The 22,445-nt window shown below is 39.4% G+C and overlaps 1 protein-coding gene across 4 annotated transcripts in view; it reads right to left on the bottom strand.

Moving 5' to 3' along the window:
* Window positions 1–684: 684 nt before the first annotated feature.
* The window catches only part of RBM33 (RNA binding motif protein 33), a 104,360-nt gene continuing 82,599 nt past the window's right edge, over window positions 685–22,445 (bottom strand). For 2 of the 4 annotated variants that reach the window (XM_084281834.1, XM_084281836.1), the window contains exons 16-19: window positions 18,475–18,684; window positions 16,889–17,077; window positions 5,274–5,362; window positions 685–5,087 (exon numbers count right to left, since the gene is read on the bottom strand). In XM_084281834.1, coding sequence (XP_084137960.1) covers window positions 5,039–5,087; window positions 5,274–5,362; window positions 16,889–17,077; window positions 18,475–18,684 — 537 coding nt within the window. In that variant the 3' untranslated portion in view covers window positions 685–5,038. The remainder of the gene's footprint in view (window positions 5,088–5,273; window positions 5,363–16,888; window positions 17,078–18,474; window positions 18,685–22,445) is intronic. The other 2 variants (XM_084281835.1, XM_084281837.1) reach the window with 2 other exon arrangements.

Below are 22,445 nucleotides of genomic sequence, written 5' to 3'. Positions count from 1 at the left end.
AAAATATAAATTAAAAAAAGAAAAAGCAAAAAAACAACCCTGCAAAAAGTAGTGTTATAAAGAACAAAATGATCCTTCCCAACCATATTATACCAGAAGATGGTATACGTAAGGATCCAATATGAATCAGGTTTTGTACACAAGGCCCTGTGCTCATGTAGACAATAAGTCATCTTCGTGATTAAAAATTAGGTTACAAAAAAACCTTACATAAAATCCTTAGGATTTAACACTAATTGAAGATAAAATACTTCCACAATTATGTTTATGAATTAATGGTTAAGGCATGATTTAAGGTAACATTGAAACAAAAGCCCTATGTTACCCTAAATGACCCATACATACCCTTTATAACATAGCTAACTTTATGCAACCTGTTCATTTTCCTTCAAATTTATTTCTCATCCAACATGCTGCTAAAAATTAAAAAGCACAAAAAATAATTTAAAAAAGGTTCATGTCTCAACAAACAAAAATGCCTTTTTAACAGGGAGCACGTGAAAGCCAGATTTCTACCTTCGAGCATCACAACCCACGTAACAAACATGGTACCAGGCGAAGGACAGAACAACACAATGCTATGCCAGAGAACAAATCCAGGAAATCTCCCCAGTACGACAAACAGGCAAAAAAAAAGCCAGCAAATGAAAACCCACACCCGCCCTCCCGTCCTCTCACCCGTAGTATAAGGGCAGCACACCCACACACACATACATACACACAGTTACTTTCTGTAACCATAGAAAGTGCATACAACAATTTCTCAGGTAACTGCACAATATAAAGCTAAACAGAAGATACTATATATAAATATTAAAAATACTATTTAAAAAATATTAAAAAATAAATAAAAAAATGTTTCTGATTCCAAGTAGCTAGATTATGTCGAGAAAAAAAACTATGAAGACCCTCAAGGCACACGTTCTCAAATAACCTACAGTTTTATAAAAAAAAAAAAAAATAAAATCTCATCTAAACGCTTGCAGTGGAAACCTAACATCAAACGAAAATGCTCAGTCTACTTGGCATTTTAGTGGCTGGAAGGCCGTATTTTTTTAAAACAGAAATTTGGAAATCTCAAGTTATTTTTCAGAATTAAACTGGGGAATAAGCTACGTATCTTGAAGATACTTTACAGATGGGATGCCAATATTCTTCTTGAAGTCATACTGGTGATATATAGGTGGACCAAGAACAATTACCCTGTCTAAATTTACTCTTACCACTACTTAGAGGGAAAACATTTGCATGGCAGCTCCTTCAGCTGTGAAAATGCTACGGACCCATCCTCCTCCTACCTAGCAACAATTGTACTGAGCTTTTCAAACACTCCAAATTGTTTCATCGTACATTATGTGCCACATCAATTGCTAACATTGTGATGAGAGCAAGTTTTACAAGACCAACTTGAATTATGTGTAAAACGAAAATAGCCCAAACTTTTGAGAACAGTATTACAAAGCAGACCTATCTGTGCTTGTACAGCAGAACCAAACAGACCTAGAAACCCATGCCTTAGTCTGACAGTGTACTCTGTTTTCCCTTTAACGTTGAGCTTTTTAAAAACCTTTCCTCTTTTTTTTAATGTAGAACATTTTGCTAAAATACCACAGATCATATGGCCAATCCAATCTTTCAGTCAAAGCAAAATATGATTAGTTATGAAGTGAATTCTCCAGAGCTACAGATGAAAACAAAATAATTCCAAAAAAAAAAGATGGCTCAATATAATCACCTACTATTGCCTATTAAAATCATTATAAAATTATGCTAATAAAAATTGTGAACAAATAATACACAGATCAGGATGTATGTATTGACTTACTAGCATCTTTATAAAAATTTGAAGATATACACAAAAACACATCAACATTTATGGAACTGTATCCATTAAACTTAGATAAGACAACACAAAAAACTAACAGGTAGCTAAGATGTGTTTGACTGTAAGCACTTTGAGTAACATTTTAATTTTAAAAGTTCAATATTTACATACTACATTAAATGTTCCTTTTTTTTTTTTTTGCATTGTATTTTGAATGCATGATCAAGAAAGAACAAGATAATGGTTGCAACAGATCTTCCAAGAAAGTTAACTTAAGATGTTCAGATTTAACTACGTGCTGAAAGAGAACATGGATGTAACACGTTCATCTAGCTTTACCTCTACTTCCTTTGTGTTTTTTTGTTGTTTTTTTTGGGGGGGAGGGAGGGAGGAGACAACAAATAGAACTAGAAGAGATGTACCACTCAAACTGATCATTGCCAACAGATCCAGTTTTAAGTTAGAATTTGAGAACTAACAAAACACAAACATTTTCACAAGTGACTCACCTAATTGCTACTTTTGCTACTGAGTTTAAGGTATTAGTAAGATATGGCGACAATACAGGGTGTGCGTATGTATGTATGTGTATACTAAAAGGCATATAGACATACATACATATAGTGAGTACGTTTACACGTGGTTCTGATACCCAGCTACTGCAATAAGCAGCTAAAATAACCAGCAATGCGCTGTACATTGTCTATGCACAAGCAACAATCTACTGCAACCACCTTTAAAGAGGATCCATCTAGTCATTAAACAGGCATTGTTTACATTGCCTCCTACATTTAAATAGATCTGAGGCAATTTCACGTCTTTGTTCCAAAGCCACCCATTTTTGTCTTTTTTTTTTTTTTTTTAAACCCCAACTGAATAAAAATTCTTAAAACTTGTTTAAGTTGGCTGAACCTCAGCCTCTTTGGGATAGATTCAAAACCCAAAGCAGGAGCGTTTCTACAAACTTCTTTGACTTTTGAATCAAACCCATATTCTCAGGCTCCAAGAAACCCTCTAACCCCAATAACACATGCTTACGACAGGACAGCTGATCAACTGCAGATGTTCCTACTGCTGAACTCAGCTGCTGGCCTGTCTGGCATTCGCATCTAGCCCAGATTTCCAGACACACACTATTAGTGCTCCATTCCTAGATGTCTTCCCATCCTTCTCGGCACAGAGAAGCTGCTTCCTAACAGTGGGGTGAATAACTGTTTAATGACTCATTTTAAAGGTAAGAATTTATTTTTAAAAATAAAAATGACATAACCTGAGGAGGTAGCACAGCAGTCCTAGCACTCATGGAAGTGAGGAACTACACCGCCCTTGGCAGAGCCAGTCACCGCCATCACCTGGCATTGGTCTTCAGAGTCAGCTTCCACCGGGCACTTCCTACCTGAGACTTGTTCTTTGTCCTGGGCTTAGGCCTATCTGAAGCACTAACAGCACTGTATGTGCTGAATGTAATTAAGAAATATGCTTAAATGGGGAACTGTACAGACAGATATAAAACTCACTTCCACATTAATATTCTCTTGATGTTATAGCATCTTGTCACTATGTTGGAAATGGGCTTAGAGCACTCTTTATAATTTTTACCAGTGCAGTTATTTCCAAAGTACCACGTTACTCTGTATCATTTCAGTGAATAAAAGCAGTTTTACCTAGAAGACTCAACAGTATTTATTAATCGTTATAATTTTTTAAGCAACTTTTACTTAATTGAAAGCCTGGACCAGTCTTTCCGTAAAAAAGCCAAATGGGTCTCTGTTACTTAGTTACCATTAAACCTTTAAAAAAAAATCTATGCTACTATAAACTTGCTTAGTTCATCCTTCTGTTTTGGCCCCCATTCACAGCTGTTCCATTGGTGTTCTTCTGTGATTGCTCAGGTAACAAACCTACAAAGCTTCTTTAAGTCCCCCCATTCAATAGTAGGTGGAAGGCTTAATAGTATTCCTAAAATAAAGGATGAAGCAAAAGCTCACAGTCTAAAAACTAAGGAAATGTTCATAAAAACTTCAATCCAATATAAAGATGACATTTTAATAAGTTTATTCAGAAGTAACTGAAAAAAGTTGTTCCTTTGGCAATACCATCTAAATGGTTCTAACCAAAAGGAAATATTATGAATTTTACTTTGAATAAAATATAAGCTCCTTTATGTTTGCACATAATTTTTGCGAACTGCCACGTTCACCAGCAGATTCACAACGTCCTTATAGTCTTGTTGTATGTATTGGGAACAACACATCAAACTAAATCCTTTCAGTTATGGGTTTCTTATGGTTCAGTCAAAGTAAATCTCAAAGGAAGAAAAAAAATAATCAAAATAAAGCATAAGGCGATTATGAAACACTAGCCCAAAAGAACTATTAGGAATGCACCGCTCTTCCTGTGTAACTTTTTTTAAAGTGAGCCACTAAATATTTCTTTTTCCTTGTATCTGGCAACATCATTTAAAACAACTTAGTTACAACTTGGAGTTAACTACCCCAGGATGCTACTGAAGGGCAAAGATCCTTGTTTTTAAAAACCAAGGGAAAATACAGCAATGTTATTCCTACACAGTGTTTTATGGAACAAGTGGAGTTGGAAGGAGAAGGTGGAAGTCTGTGTTGGAATAGAAAATGCAAAGACAGACTTAACATATTTACAAAGATAGAAACTACAGTTTTCCAGTGTCACCTCCAAAGCTTCTCAGCTTACTGCTATTCAGTGAAGTAGACCACGTTTAAATCTATGCAAGAATACTTTCTATGCTCTCAGATATACAACGTAACTAACGTGTTTTGTTTAGAAAAGTGAGTTCTCATTCAAATACCTCGCACTGAAGATAAGAGCAACCATTATCAAATATTCTTTGCTATGAAGAAAGTTTTTAGATCTTTCGGTGTAAACGCTCTCTCTCAAGTCACTGTGGTCACACAGTAGTATCTTGAAGAACAGTGTCCGCATGCACTGTAAGCATTTTGAAAAAAATCTGTAGTTCCATGTGGTTACAACAGAACGTGAACAAACTGAACAGAAATTCCACCTTTGCAGATCCCTCTCAAGTTCTGCTCTTCTTGAGGACATCTCGCTGCTTTCTGTAGTTCAACATGGCAATTAAAGACTGTAAGCTGAAAGGTTTCAGAACCTGATGGTTGTGCCACCGTGTCTCGTGTCGCTCCACAATAGGCTTCTGTTAGTGTATGTATTTCTCAGCAGACATCACTCAACTATCAGTGCCACATTTATGTGGGACAGATCTATCATGTGCCTGTTAAAAGAAACGTAAAACTCGTACTCAAGCTTATTCTAGGGATAGAGATCAGACAAGAAGGTTCTATGAAGGTCACCAATAAATAGATGCTTGAATAGATTAAGAGAAACATTGATCAGAGGAGACTAATTTCATCTTTTGAAGGGAGGGAGTGAACCAAAGGTTGCAGCAGTGCTTACTTACCTGTGGAATTTCTGTTGAAATGCTAAAGCATGTGCTGGCTCCTTAAATTTTGCTATGGCTTTCCGTTGTTGAGGAAGCATCTGTAAACTCTGTAGAGACAAAAAAGTCAAAATATATTTTTATTATTCAACTAAAATTACACTTAAAGAAAACTCATTTTGCATCAAACCTATCAAACTTTTGTTTTATTTCTTTTCTCAGAAACACGTACTGGTGTTTATGGAATGGAAAGAGACTTCTGATTGCAGTCAGGGGCCTAGCTGAAAGCTGGTATGTTAAGCAACTGTGCCAAAGGGAAAACCTAGACTATCGCTGGTTAAGCAAAGACCACAATTCTTCAATCTGATCCATACAGATGAAACAAACCCTGCAGCCCGACTTCCACCAACTGACTGCGAAGCATTCAGATGGGCACAGTCTCACTTCACACACAAGCACCTGGATTCGCTCACCTGACCTACATTAATGGATCACAGCATTTCACAGGTCAAACCAGAGCAGAAACGGGGAAAAAGTGGCAAACGGGCAAAAAGTTATAAGTTTTGATCTCTGGACTGTGTATCCTCGTGCTATTTCAATACAAATGGTTAGCTTTTGACAGACACTAATGATCCTGTGACCTTGATGAGATGATTTAGAACACAAATTTAAATATCCAAGTCCCAGTAATGGGAAACGATGCAACACATTTGCCTGCAGAAGTCCATGAGATATATGTTTCTCTTACTAAGAAAGCAGTATTTCACAATGCTGTAAGACTCAACAAAAGATATGTAGTATTGAGGCCTCTAGAACTAGAAAACGCCTCAGCTACGGAGCTGGAGCAGTCATGTCCCTGTTCCCCGTTGACCGGTGGCCCTGTGGTTTTTGTAGTCATAGAATCAAAGAATATCCTGAGTTGGAAGGAGCCACCAGGGTCATAGAGACCAACTCTTGCCTCCACAAAGAACCACCAAAAATCAGCCCCTGTGTCTGAGAGTGGTGTCCAGATCCTCCCTGAACTCCTGCAGCTCGGTGCCATGCCCACTGCCCTGGGCAGCCTGTCCCAGTGCCCAACCACCTCTGGGTGCAGACCCTTTCCCTAACCCCCAGCCTGACCCTCCCCTGTCCCAGCTCCATGCTGTCCCCTCGGGTCCTGTCACTGTCCCCAGAGAGCAGAGCTCAGCGCCTGCCCCTCCGCTCCCCTTGTGAGGGAGCTGCAGGCCGCCATGAGGCCTCCCGTCAGTCTCACAAACCAAGTGATGAGAAGTTAACAGCCTTACTAAGGTTGAAATTGATACTTCGGGTTAGAACAGTCTAACCACCCCCCCTAAAAAAAAGACACTTCAGAAATACGAGAAAATTAAGTTTTACAAATTAAATATGTGCACTCCCAACAATCCCTGAGAACATGCGAGAGGTATTCATCATGACAGAACATCCAGGATGGAAATATCCTGCTACGCCGATGTCTGAACACAGGCCACAGGGATTTTACAGTAACTAGGTTAAAACATCTTCTGAAAGTTTCAATCACAATTTTGAAGCTCAATGTCACAGCGATTCCAGTATCTCACGATAAGTTTCTGAAGTTTAATTGCCTAGGCTGCAGAACACTGAAGACAATTGTTGTCATTCAGCTTCCAGCTCCCCACCATTCTCACGGCTTTGCATACAAAATTATATACCTACCATTCCTGCTTTCCATGCCTAAGTTTCCACATAAAGTCAGTCCAATTTTGCACTGAGCCTAATATGTATTAAGTCACCTCAAAACTTTTCTAGGTTTCCTTGTAATTTCCTGGTTGTCACATATAAATTTAATTCTCTGTTCCTGTGTATCGCCTGCACTTAGCAGCATCCCCACACTTGTCAGTGACTCTAGCCTTCTCTAGGTCAGTCTCCAAAATTTTAAATTCCATCTGCAAAAACTTCATATCATCTATTGAAGAAATACCAAATATCTTCAGACAAGCAACTGTTCCTTGGGAAACCACAAACAACCACACTCGATACATTTTTCAAGGGTAACATGCTTTGAGACGTCTCAGTGAAAGGATTTTTATCCAACTACTGTGTGCAGTGCTTGCTCAATCTCATGCAGCATTTTAAGCAAGATGTCAAACGTCAGGATGAAATTTGCTATTAAAATTGCCTACTTATATCTTTTTTGGAGCAGGCTGAGAACACATTTATTTAACAAGAGCTGTGGTACCTGATAGTCGCATTTCTTTATTTTTAAGCCTGACAATTCAGCTGTAGGCTCTTTCTGTAGTTTATCCATCTGTGGATTTTGAAGTCATTAATTTTAGCACTGGCTACCTTGCACTACCTTGTAATTGACAGGAAACTTCCCTTTCACTACGAAAATCACAGAAGTTTAATAATTCCATTACTCTGACAATTTTAAAGTGAAAGCAGAGGAAACGATGAGGAAATTATCAGCTTCAAATTTGAAATAACTGAGAAAAAAGTGAGCAAAGTAACCAGCAGAAAAGTTCCAGTTGGTTAATTTGCACTGTACAGTTTTCGGAAGTCTTGCAATAAGGGAAAGATTTAGCTAAGTAACTAGAATTTGTTCTTTTCTGAGCTAGTAGCAATAGGACTTATCTAAAAAAAAAAAAAAAAAAAAACCAACAAGCAAATAGGAATATGTCTGTTTTTTAATCAGAAAGATCTTTACAAGGTTAAGCACATTTTACCAACATGAATACTATCTAATTGCACAAAGCACCAAAGAATGAACTTGGAAAAAAGCTCAGTTCTCCTGTATGTATAGAAATCTGCCGGACTGGATGAGGGAGGTACTGAAGTTTGTGTTCTCCTTTACAGATGTCCCTTTATTATAACTTACAGAACTGTATTCTCTTGCCACCACCTTTTCAGTCTAGACTAAAGAATAAGTTTTAAAGACTAAAAACTAATTACAGCCATTAAGTAAAACATTTTTTAAAGAAGACACTTTTAAGAGTTAAAAGGAAGAAATGTAATTTAAAAAACAAACAAACAAACAAACAAGAGAAGTAAATCTGTTTCCTTGATTACGACCCAAAGAACCTGAAACGATTAATATAAGAAAAACCTGTCTGAATCACTGAAAGGACAAATAGTTCAGAGAGCAGTTGGACAACAGCGAGTACCCTGCAAGTCCTACTGTCACCTCGTTCTCTCCCCTTTCCTGAGCTGCCTTTAGTTCTGCTAACAACCGATACTCACAGGATGTGATCAGTTTCAGAAGAGATAAAATGTGCTCTTTTTCCAATAGTTGATCAATTATGACTTTAGTATGCTTGAAACGCAGAAAAGCAAAATTTGATTTTGCAGCTCATACACCCGTAATGATAAATTATTAAGAAGCTGCTCAGTAATTAGCATACAAGATTGACTAAAGAAAGACATTCCGGCGTAGTAGAGGCTTATTAGTGAAATTAGAAAGGCAAAGTATCTAAATCTTACTGTAGACAACATATTTGTGCTTTCACATGAATTAATAAAGCTTACTGGCTGACTAGTTTGGATATGTCACTGCCTGCTCATCTTTGTGTTGTATTATTGTCATATTTTCCAAAGCAAAAAAAATGTAACCAAAACAATTCTGATTTAAGTTTTAATTTTAATGCTCAGTTGTTTTGGCAACAAAGCATCTGTTCTTGGATAAGTCTATTGAAAAGCATCTTAATAACATTCAGTTTCACTTGTCAATATGGTGAAACAAAGTAAAAGGTTTTCAGCTGATTTTCAGTGGAAGCAGCAACCATTTAAACTCAGCCTGAACTTACTTGAAAGTTCTCAGTTTATTCAATTCCCCCAACAGTATTTTATATTTCAAAGCCTCAACATCAATTCTAACAATCAAAATTTTCCCACAGTCATCTGGCTAATGAATCCAGATGGGAGCCACCGTAGCAGCATGGATCGGTGTGCCACGCTGGATCTCCACTGGCTGCAGTAAGCCAATCCATCTGATCCTTTGCTGAACAGGCTCCATGTAATGCACTCACAGAGCCCAGCAGTAGGACAATCACTTCCAGCATCAATCTTCTCAACTACTGCAGTTACATGCTCTTGTGCTTTTCAGCAAGAGAGAATTTAGGACTGCACAACAAAAGGATAAACGAACGCTACACAAATGATACTCCTCTAATTGAAAACTGTTCAAAAGCTCCAATTAAACAGCTTTAATACAATTTCTCAACCTTCACTACACTCAAACCATGGTTGTGAAAACGGTGCAGATTTGTGTTTGCCTCATTTAGATACAAAAAAAATGTTTTTGGTCTTGTTTTAACACGAATTTACTAATTTACTTTCACTATATGAATACCATAGCCTGAAATGCCATCACAAATACCTTTGCTGACAAAGACTTATAATATCACAACATGAGACATGATCTACATTGTGTTTTCAAACAAATCATTATTGATAACGTGCAAATATGAGCATTTAGCTTGCTATCAGAAGTCTCTTGAAAATGTCTACTGTTATTTTGAGACAACATACATTTACTTGTACTACTATATAAACTCCGAACTTCATGCTTACACTGTTAAGAGAACAACGAGGCTGACTGTCAGGCACCGAACAAGTCAGTACAATTTTGCTGGAGTGTGTAGGTCCTGACCTGCTGCTATCCTGAGCCTGAACAGATGGGCTATCGGCTGGGAATACAAACAAGTGTTCCACTTCAGTGGAAACCTGAAATAAAATAACTGCATATTCATCTTACTGGATTATTTCTGTCTCCTTGAATTCTGGGTGAGATGTAGTTTAGAGTTGATCCTGCACTTAGGTGATGTTAACAGCTTCAGTTAACAGGTGATGTTGTCTGAAGAAACAGATTGGGCATGCAACCTGTGGAATTTTATCACCTCAACATTTTTTTTCAAGGCATTATCTTATGGACTTTACCAGCTTTTCCTACGTGCTAGGAAATTACACACAAAATTAATTCTGCATAACTTAATCACACTACCTCGTTATTTTAAGACCCCTATTTTTGTCACCTTTTAGAATAACTGGGCAGTCATTATTTTCAGTGATAAAATTCAGTATTTTTAGCACCCATAACATTCTTAGGACAGGCCAAGTGCTTGCACATTCACAGGGTCATTTCAAAATAACCTCCTAGAAAGCTGTTACATTTAATCAGCTGGACCAACTGCAAGTCTCTGCAAAAATACCAGTCCTTTGTAAGAAGTGCTAGCTGTCCAGGAACACCACATTTCCAAAAACATCACAGTGATCATGACCATGCCAGTGACTTGCTCCAGGTTCAAGTCTGTAACAGCTATGGCTGAAACCAGACCGCCATAAGATAAATGTGTTGCATGCTATTAGAGATAAGACTTTTTCTTCTTACAAACTCTACATGAGTTTTGGTTTGTTTATACTCTAAATTGTGAGTAACATGATAATAAATGCATAACTGTATGTTGCTTAGACACATTCAAATCTATATTAAATGCTTCCTTCAATAATGTTCAGATACCACACAAGTACCACAGATGAATGACATTTATGGAAGAAAAATGGTTTTAGAGCTGAGGTAGTATCAAAAAGAAGCTAAAACCATCAGACAGGCAGGTCTTCATATACTACTAATGATCTGTTCTCTCATTTTCAAAGAATACATAGCACAAAACAATCCTTAGCTTTATGATCTCCATTACAACAATAAAAATGAGTTTATCTTTGACAAAATATCATGCTGCCCTATGAATTTGATCTGAATTTAGCATTATTCCAGTAGCTACTGATTTTGCAGGATGCCAAAGGAGAGTCAGGAGAGGCTGGGTAAGGACCAGCTACACAGCCTTGCTTTTGGACATGCACTGGTTCTACCAAGAGTTACTTGACTTCTCATATAATGCAGGGACACTGAAGTTTCCTCAACAGGAGATTTCTGCCACACTGCACTTCACAAGAATCTCCTTCTATCAGCAATTCCTAAACTGAAATATCACAATCCTTCCAACCGTCACAGCTCTGAAAAAACAACTTCATTCACATTTCCTCTTTAAGTTGACCTAGTCAGACGTTCACCAGAGGATGAAAACCCCTTCCCGGATCCGCTCAGGTGTAAAGGATTGACAATGCAATAACTTCCAGGGGATTTCATTGACTTGTTACTTTACAGATTAGGGCGTACAGATCTACCATACAGTTCTTCCTGGAGATCAGCCTGAGATCAGAGGTATTCTATGCATTTCCCCAATCGACTCCGGAGTAACAGAAGAGATTAGATCCTGACACAGTTTTAGCATTAAAAAAAAAAAAGAAAAAAAGAAAAAAAGAAAAAAAGAACTGTTTTATGCTGGGGAGGAGTTTTTTATTTTTTTATACAGAGGTGATTTTGGAAGCGTAGAGCTCATACTGATCTTCATTATTTCCCTTTTCTGCTTCTTTAGGTGCCACCATGGGAAGATGCGTACCTTTTGTAGAATGGAAAATGCAACAGTTTCAAACAACCAGGATTTCATGAACACTCATGCTTTTGGTTGAGAGCTAGCCTACAACTGTTTTAAATCACTACTTAATTCAACATCTTTAAAAAAAAAAACAGGTCTGACATTTTCTGCAACTGAACTATTACCAGTGACTAAAGAACGAACATCGTAAAAAGACCATTCCCTCTGCAGAGGCTGAGACCTACACTGGGCTCAAATTTATCCTTTACACATGCTTTGTCCTTACATCTACACTTTTCCAGTATCAATGAAAAATAATTTTGAAATAACCTGCATATCAGCAGCACAATGATCTCTAGTTAAGCTTCACTGAAAAACACTACCTTGACACACGCAACAGGACAACCAAGAGTAGAAAGCAAGAGATCTCTTGTAGGAACCAAGTGTCTTTGACACTAAAGCTCTCAGAAGTTACACAGAGAGAAGGAAGTTAAAAGGGAGGTAGTAAGAGTACTGAGAGATGGAAACTAAGCAGGCAGGGATTGAGACTGGAGCAAGAGCTCGTTTCAATTACAATAGACACATGGGAAATAAAAGTTTCCTCCTCTAAATAATAGACTGTACATTCAGTTCATTGCTGAATTTAGGATTAGGGGGTGACAGTCCATACACGGCTGCTAAAAAGGGTCTGTGCAATAACAAACTGTAAATTGTCATAAATAATAACATTACTAGTGTGTGATTCAATCTGTTCTCCAACAGTATGAACAGCAGCATGGCAGGTACTTTCTGAAAAGGAAAATCAGATTCTATTTGTTCTTCCATCCCTTCAATACATGGGGATACATTTTTATTGTTCTCACAGTTCCCTGACAGCTGAAGCATCTTTCTGTAGGTGACACTTCATAGCCATTGCCAACAGGCACAGAGGCTGGAACAGAATGTATTTATTTTACCCTCAGCTTTTGCATATGACTGCGCCCCTCCTGCCCTTCCTTCCGGCTTTTACACTTTAAAAGTGCTCAACTTTCAGCTTCTGTATGCAAGATGAGACAAGAAAAAAGGGATAATCACCTATGGTTGAGATGAGCTTCTCTCGCTCAGGCACTGCTCTGTAGTGCAGCTGAACAGGACAGGCTCATTGTAGAGTTGCTCTCCTCTCCCCCAGCCCAAGGACAGGGCAGGACTGACCATGCTTTCTTCCACAGTCTGTGGAGAGACTCTCAGCTGCAAGAGCTGAAAATGTTTTTACAGGCAGGAAGAACAAACAGGTCACCAAAGCGGCGCTGCGCACCCCGTGTGCCATGTCACACGGAGAAGAACCCTGCTGATCCTGGAAGAGCGCTCATGTTCTGGGCGCGCTCATCTACATGTGCTTGTCATTTCCACTGATAAGCCTTTACGCTAAAAATAAAATCATCAACTTTAGGTGTAGTGTTAGTGCAGACACTGTCTTTACCCCAAGTGGGCACTAGGTAGCACTATCACTCTAAGAAAGCAAAGAGAAGCACATCGACAAGGCAATTGTTTTCCCTTTCTGAGACTGGAAAATAAATGACTCTTATCAGAGTATAACTTATATTCATAAATGCACTCAAAATACAGTTGCAGCATTCTAATCATCTCTGATACATAACAATGCCTTGCTCCCCCCTCCTTTTTTAACATCAGAATTCATGATCTTAAATCTTTTTAAAGCAACATAGGGAATTTGCACTAACATTTTACAGTTGGAAACATCTAAATATATGGTTTAAGACAATTATGGAACAACTCCACAGGATGATCACGCAGTACTCGCATCACCTGAAGACCTAGAAAATGATTCTCTGTACCTGCCACCAACCGTAAAAAAATATATAAAGGTGGTGGTAACGGCTGAATACAAACCTCTGCAAACAGTAAAAGACAGCATGAACATTAAACCTGAATTCAATAGCATACAAAAAAGAGCTAAGTTTTTAATTACTTTTGTAACTTCTTACAAAAGACATAAAATTATTAGAGTGTCCAAAGGAGGGCTATAAAGATGGCAAAGGGTCTGGAGGGGAAGATGTGTGAGGAGCAGCTGAGGCCCCTTGGTTTGTTCAGCCCCGAGCAGAGCAGGCTGAGGGGAGGCCTCATGGCGGCCTGCAGCTCCCTCACGAGGGGAGTGGAGGGGCAGGCGCTGAGCTCTGCTCTCTGGGGACAGTGACAGGACCCGAGGGAACGGCATGGAGCTGGGACAGGGGAGGGTCAGGCTGGGGGTTAGGGAAAGGGTCTGCACCCAGAGGTGGTCGGGCACTGGGACAGGCTGCCCAGGGCAGTGGGCACGGCACCGAGCTGCAGGAGTTCAAGGAGTGTTTGGTCAGCACTCTCAGACACAGAGTCTGGTTTTGGGCTGGTTATGTGTGGAACCAGGAGTTGGATATGATGACCCCTGTGGGTCCCTCCTAGCTTGGGATACTCTATAATTATTAGTAATCTCCTTCAGGAAGTGGTTCTGGACAGATGTGTACTGAATGTCACTGCTGCACTGCAGTCCCCAGGAGGCTGTATTTCAGTGGCGTGCTCAGAAAGCTTCTATACTTTCAAATGTATTTTGGACTGCATGATTTTATTTATAGTATATAATCATTTTAGATTCATCACTGAGATTCTACTTCAGGGACATTATTTGTATCTGTATCCTCTCCAGAAGGAGGAGGACAGCAAGCCATATGCTGAAAGGAAGTGGTTTTTCTGGTAATTTAATCATGTTTGAGTTGGAAGGTGCAGCTATGACTAATGGGCTGTTCCTGAAGCCTGGAAAATTTTCTTCAGTATCTGAGAATCTTAATAGTGTTTTTTCTCCTGTTCTAGTAACAAAGCAGCTTTAATGAATCAAGGATTAGAAATAAGGAGTCTACAGTGATAGTCAACAGAGCATAATTTTCAAAGTTCATATACAGGAAAAGACAATTTTCTCCATTTTTAGGGGATGGAAAGGAAAAATTGTAAATTTCCCACCTCTGAACTGTAAAAAATCTCCATCTTTTGAGTGCCCAGCTGTTCCCACATTACAACTTACAGAACCATCATCTCAATGCAAACTGATTGCAAAGCTAGGAGCACTGAACATCATAAATTGAGGGGATTTTTGAACTTCCCTTCTTAAGACAGTTTTGTGCAAGGTAATGATACCTCAAAGATACGAGAAAAAGGCAAAAGTAAAAATCCAAACCTTCTGCATCCAGAAAAAGTGTAACCTCCTTTATGCCCAGTGCATCTTTCTGTTCTCCTACTGCTTCTGGACTTCCACCTGGCTGAGCTAAAAACCTGAGCTTTCTTGAATTCATTTCTGAAAAAGCAGCTAGAATTTCTGACTCCGCCCTTTTCTTGGAGGTAATTTTTTCTTTCTGCATTCCTCCTTTTCCAGTTCACCAAGTTTCAACACTTCGATTTCATCTTAAAAGATCAGAACTGCACTACCTAAAGGTGCTCTTCTGCTCAGGTCATTCCCATACCCGATGCATGAAATATGCCAACCCCACATGGCCAGGAGCCCTTCCATTCACTACTCAGATCTCTTCCAGTGGCTCACTTCTGTACTCCTCATTGCAAATTACATACATGAAGTGCATTTTAAAGAATGAAAACATGATGTATAAAAGACCGTTATAAGCAGACTACTCCCCTGGACATGTCACTATCCACACTTCTAAAACATCGCTTAGTCGCAAGCAAGCCAAGAAATGTCTAGCCTTCTATAAGCCTGATTTGAAATTCAAGGGTAGAATTAGCACAAAATGCCTTCTGCATCATTAGCTAAATTCAACTCTCTTTTTCAAGTACTAATTCTAGATATCTGGTGAGGTGAAAGCAGATGATTTACAACTTTCCAAGGGTACAGCTGACACTGTTGAGCTGCAAGAACACAAGGGACATGCATATATCAAATCCCACTGGAAAATTAGTCACAGGTTTCTTCCTATAAGCATACTTTCGAAACTGGTCTGTGACGCTACATTAAGATACTACCGTTTGGAGTCTGCTAAGAAACAGCAAGTACTGAATAAATTTTTTAGCACATTCTCAATATCTTCTCTCAATCATGAATATTTCCTAGCAGGATTTCTATTAATCTCCTCCTAATATTCTCATGCAAGATTTAACAAGTAAACACTGACTAAATGTGCTCTGGAACTGTATGAATAATTTCCTCGAGTACTACAGAACACGAAGGGAGAAAGTATTTTGTGAGAGTATTTTTGCCTTCACAAACAAATTAAACCTCTCTGAATTGACGACATAAATAATTCAGCGTTATTCCATTTACTAAATTGGGAAAAAGTGAGGCAGAGAGCACATCTTTAGGAAAGCACTGTGTTCTACAACAGAGATAATCCTATTCATAAACAAGTCTCCAAGCCACAAAATAGCTCCAATTAATGCATTGCATTTGTCTGAAAATGTTGATCCTGTCAAAATCAGCGCCCAAAACTGAAAAATTAAAGGAGAAAAATAATCATAATCTGCATGTTTCATTATCTGCTGACTGATATTTTCAAATATACTAAAAATTCAGACATGGGCTCCTAAGCCCTTTGGTGCTTTGAAAGCCTCCTGTTTTGCTTAAAGCCAGTTTAACTGATACACCAATTCCAGGAGGCAGTTTTAGAACAGAAGCTTTGCAGCAGATATACCAGCACATATGTCATAACCTTGCTCACAGGCCCCTCCTGAAGAGAACCTCCTAAAAAGTAAATTAAAAATCCTTCAAAGCAGAATATGTTTTCATTTGAAAAAGCAGGCAGTGCTACATGGTATAAAACCTCAAATGAATACTGTTCATTAAATAACCCAGGACTGCAATGACAGGAATCAAAAAAGAGTGTAGGTGCAAGCCAACAATAAAAACAGCAAGAAAAATGTATTTGCTTTGATATGATAATTTGGCTTTAACAAAACCTCACAGAACGGACGTGCTTGTATTCTATATGGAAATAATAGAGATTGTACAAGAACACCAAAATGAAGGAGACTCTTTTGCAGCAAGAATGTGACAGTTAGCAAAATTCTACTGCATTTCCCGTGCCGCAATGTAATCGTGCCTGTCTTTCCTATCAGGTGTGGTGCATGTGGGTGGGGGTACCTTCAAACATAAATTACCAATAAACACACATTGTATTTAGTGTCAGGGAATTAATTGAGCTTTCCGGAATGAAAGACTTTTGGCACAAAAATTATAAACCAAGGTTGACCTACCTGAATGGGTCCCACTGACATCAGCAGGTTTTTCAGTTGGACATCAGTAGTTGATGAAGAAAGCCCTTCAACTGACACAATACAGGGCTGAGGTTTGCACTCCACCACTCGCAGGTTCTGTTTATTTGGCATCAAGCGTCCTCGGCCCATCTGGCCTGCTACTCCTCTGCCTCTCCCATGCATAATGACCTGCCAACAACAAAAGTAACAGTATTTTGATTTACTTACCTAGTGTTTCTGCTAACCGCATTTGACAGATGATACAAAAGTTAGCAATTTACTTAAAGATTTGATTAAAGCACGTGTTGATTTAAAACAGCTTGTTGCTGTTAGCTTATTTGAAAGGCCACACATTAACATATCTCTCTATTGCTTATATAAACCTATTTTAAAGGGACAGCGAGTTAGAGATCATATTGAGACTAAAGCCTCAGCCTTAGCACAGATCAAGCAGTGGAAGGTCCCAGACCAAACTGTATAACCTAGTTTTCAACACTGATCACATTATCAGGCATGTATTTAGCTCCCATATTTTGAGTCTGGTCAAAAAAATCCAAAGTGATCCCTCTCATTTTTCTTAACCCACAGATATATTTAACATATGCATAAGATGGGCAAACTGCTCCAAGTGTCTCCAGTCTCTGCTGCTTGCAACCACTAGTCCATTATCTGGATGGAGTGTTTATGCATAGAGAAAAAAAATAAATTGTTTTACAGTTCCTTTCCCCCAGATCCTGTAGGATCTGGAACCACAATATTTATTCATATCCCACAATATGTATTCATTCTTGTAAATTAAAGGTCGAACAGTTGGGGAGAGAAAAATCAACAATGAAACAGTAACAAACATCAAACAATTAACACTTAACATTGAGATAACACTCAACACTTTCTCTTCTTCAGTAGGATTCCTACTTGAGAAGCCTAGGTAATGACTTTTCCTCTCCGCATCAGCAAGGAAATCTTAGCTTGCCATGAAGCTGGAAGGTTACTGCTAACAGTTCGAAACCAACCATTAACTTAAAAGCCAAAATCCCAGTTATTTTCAGGGAGCATCTCGGTTTGAGGATGAACAGAAAGCACACACCAGTGCAACCTGAACGCTCTCCCTGCCTCCTCCCAGTGAATGATCAGTGCGAAAGCCTCATCCTGAGCTCACCGACTGTTCTGAGCAACACCAGCTTTGAGAACCACCCGAGGAGCATCCTGAAACAGCTGCTGCGTGCTCCTACGTGTGCAGCCAACAGCCTGAATACAATCAGAAGCACAACTTCAGAATAACTCTTGGGTTTTAAGCCAGAAAGCACATTGGATGCCGTTCCTCTAGTATCTATCTTGAGACGCAAGCATTTCCCATGGGGAATACTGTGCTGGCCAGAAAGTCATCGGATGAAACAACTTGCAGGCATCACCACTCTGTGCTGGATACAAACAGGCCTCTATAGATTAAATGCTTTATATGCAATTATGCATCTCCTGGGTCATGCAGCCCTGTGCTAGTAATTGACAAACAGAATGCTAGTTATTAATATAGCAACACAGCTAGACAGTAAAACTTCTAGCAGCGATATGCATCTAAAAATCACCTTTTTAGGTTGATGGATTCCCTGGATGTTTTTGACTCCTTGAGGAGCTGGTGAATGGATCTGTGCCTGCTGCTGCTGTTGGTGCTGCTGCTGTTGCATTCCCTTTGTCAATGTGACCTTCCGCACTGGCTGCTGTTTCGGCTCCAGAGGTTGTTGAGGCCGCTGGGGCTGGCCCTCTGGGTGAAAAAAGCCAGCATCCTCTCCCCCCTGCTGAAATCAACAACACAACACGCGGCTCAATGTCTACGCAGTGCAAACACTCGCCCTGAGAAACCTCCTGTGACATCCAGCTCGGTTAGAGCACAGCAAACACTCATCGATTTGCCTATTAAAACAAACCAGCGCCTGTTACAGAAGTGTGTAAGGGCTCAGCCTGGAAATTACGCTTTAGTCTAAAACAAACCCACAGTAGCTAAGCACAGCTTATTTCGTTTGAACTTTATTATCGATTGCTGTGTTCAGTGACATCTTTTCAAACCCAAATCAGCGAGGTATTTTCACTTCTCTTTCCAAATTATTCTTCCTTCCAGGTTTACATATGAACTATGCTTATTGCTTTTTGGTGGTGGTGGATTTTTTTCCCCCCATAGAGACGTACACGTTACAGAGAACTGTGAAGGCTGGAAGAACCACACAAGTACTCTGCTCATCTTTCAAAGTTGAATCTCTCTTTAATTAGAAATTAGTATTAATTTTGAAGTGCATATTTACGCTGCCTGCTTCCATACCAACAACCTTTTAAGCTATCTTCATCCCCAAGCACTGTCCACGTTTGGAACAGTTAGAACAGTTCTTCCCCAAGGTTTTTCTTGTTTGGTTTGGTTTATAATGCTCTTACTGTAAATATTTATACTCACAAGCACAAATAAACAATGCCCTTTCCGATCCAATGACCCCTAACTCTTTCCACTACATCTCTCACTGAGCACACAGCACAGATGTGAGGTGAAGGCACTAGGAGATGAGTGATTCACTTCCACTGCCTCTGCCCAAGCAGTTTGGCTTTGTACAAACAGAGGGGAGATTCCTGAATTTGTGTCTAGCTTTCCAGACTAGATACCGAAAACCAGCATCTATAAAGGGCTTCAAATCCTTGCATGCTTTCTGCATGGTTTTGACAGTAAAATGTATATATTAGCTGGAATTCAACATTCTCCTATCTGCTAATATTAGTCAACATTGTTCGTATTATCTTACATGCTCAAAGAATACTGACGCTTGCTGCCTGAGCACCCAGCATTGACCTGAGCATGCAGCTGCAGGACCAGCAGGAAGCCCCCCATCACCTACTGCCACTGGGGAGCCAGGCAGGGGAAGAAGTTCATTAATCCCCAATCCGACCAGTGCAACACCTGAGAGTCAGGCTGAATAAACACAGACAGGACTGCAGGCTTTATTTAAGCCCATGACAAACCTCAGGCAACCTTGCAAAAGCCCTATAATAGAAGGTGTGTCTGAATAAAAAGTAGTAATTGTGAAAGCATCTCTATTTACGCAGTTTCTTTCTTTTTGCTTAAATATCGACGAGTCAAAAGTCCTTCTGCATCCGTACCAGAGGTCACTAACCAGAGAGGTTCACATTAACTGGCACATTTCTTGGGGACAAGCAGACAAAACAAGGCTGCAGAAGGAGCAGGTTTATGGTCCAAGAGTGAGATTACCTCGACTGAGAAAGCAAATCATTACGCCTCTACCAGGATTACACAAAAGCAAAAGAAACACCTACTGAAGACCACTTGCTACTAAACCTTTTCACTATTATTCGAAGAGAAGTAGTCCAGAACAGGCAGTATCTACGATATTCTCATATTTTCAAGACCACTAGTGCACAATTCAAATCCCTAAACCACATTCTGTTTTATCCAGTAGATGCAGGCAACAAGTTCTCAAGAACTCGACTACGTAAATCCCAGACAAGTTAAACCCCCCAAAATTGGCTTCATCACTGCCTTGCACCATCTACATTTCAAAAGCACAATCTGTCATAGGGAAAATCTTGAAGCTCTTCCTACTTAAGGGCTTTCTGCCACGCTACCCACAGTGAGAAAGCAAGAGAAAGCTGCATCTGTTTTTCCTACTTCTAAACAAATTTGTTTTTTTTTCTGTGCTAAACTGAACGGCTCCATGCTGAATGAGGCTTCACAGAAAATTTCGTACATAAACCTTTGAGATCAGTAACTAGAAAGATATTATGAAGTTTTCTCTTCAACTGCTGCTCAAAAAAAAAAAAAAAAAAAAAAAGGAAAAATAGCAGCAGCTCTCCTCTTCTGAAAAAACAAACATATGCACACAAACAAGTATCTTAGCAAGAACCCAGTATTAAATCCTCTTCATTTTAGTATTAATTCCACTATGAGCATCAGCATAAGCCTTATGCTCTGGTCAGATAATTTCCTTTATTCAACCTTCCAGCAGCTGGAAGATTATGAAACAAAAACGAATAAAAACTCCTAGGAGGAATTTAAATGGAAGAATGGGGAGTTAAAATCTAAACTATGCAACCTGCCTGCTGTGAAAAACAGCCATAAGTATTTGCAACCATTTGTTTCTAAACCAAAAATTATTCCATCCCATACAAAGAGCATGAGAGCAGGGCCCTCATGTACACAATGTGCTCATTACTGAAAGTTCAGAAGCAAACAACCATTTGCCGTAAGAGGCAGGGACAGTCAACAACCTAATATTTAACTTGCAAGCCCAATTATCACCAAATAAAACTGTAAAGATTAATGCAGGAAACAAACAATCACACAAAACTCGAACAGAGCCAAACGCAAACACACAGTATTGGTTCAAATTCATGGAAGATCTAATGGGACTTTTTCTCTGCTGGGGTCTATAGTGGGTTGAGACCCAGTCTTGGGTTGAGACTCAGTCTGTGGGTTTCAAGCACTAGCACGATGTTCCTGACAATTTCCTGGGATGCTGATCCAGTCTGAAAAGGTGGAAGCATCCCTGGACTTTTTATGAGTTAATACATTTTGGAAATACAAAAACCTGTAGATAACAACAAAGGTAGTCCACGGGGTAAGAAATGGAGGGAACAAAGCCTGCTGGCTCCTGTTAACAAGAAAGGAAAACAGGACAACCTGGATCAAAACTTTATAACACCTCTCTGAATACCTCCTGCCACTGGAGATGACTGGAGCTGGCAAGGGCAGAGGGCTCCCTGCTCACTGACCTTCAGCAGCACGTTGCAGCACTGTACAGCCAGTCCCGCCTTCCCCTTTAGACAATGTTGGTGTTTTTCTTAAGGAAATGAAAAACAAACACAGCTACTAGGTCAATATGCACTTAACAAGCAAAACAAAGTCTCAGGTAACAAATTTTAACCAGCTGAAAAAAGAATCGGTGCCAAAGTCATGTCAGTTCAAGGACCAGCACTGCTAGAGCCAAATGGAACTAAATCTGCATCATGCTATTTAGTGGCAAATTAAAACATGGCACTCACCATCATACCACCCTTTAAACTTCTTACATGCAAGGTAATTGCTGGCTTCTTCAGGAATGCAAATAAAGAACTAAGTCTCAAGCAAAAATAAAGCATGAAGAGCTTTAATGCCTGGCCTTAAAGCTACAAAACCTCACACATTGCTCACGGGCCACACATTCATATGAGAATATTAACACCTCAGAGGAAGAGATGCATGCCTGTAAATAACACTGTTGTATGTTCACTCCTGGCTTTCGCTCCAGTGGCAAACACCCGGCCAGAACCCATTAGGCTAATTAAACACATGGCAAAGCTACAGGTAAGGAGGCAGGCAGAGCACACTGGTAGTGCAGAAGCTACCAATACAACATCTAAGTGATGGAAACTGAACTGCTAGCATCTCCTCTACTTCAAACATCCCACTTCTACCTCATTTCAAATCCACTTTTTCTTAAGGACTTGATTTCTCTAATGGTAAGTTTTCATTAGTTTATATCCTCTCTTCCCCTCAGATTTAAATGTGTAGAAATAGAATGAG

This window comes from Netta rufina, assembly GCF_964035555.1.
Source record: "Netta rufina genome assembly, chromosome: 2".
In the NCBI taxonomy this organism is placed as follows: Eukaryota; Metazoa; Chordata; class Aves; order Anseriformes; family Anatidae; genus Netta; species Netta rufina.
The sequence above is the reverse complement of the archived record's forward strand: the minus strand, read 5'-3'. Positions and strand labels throughout refer to the sequence as shown.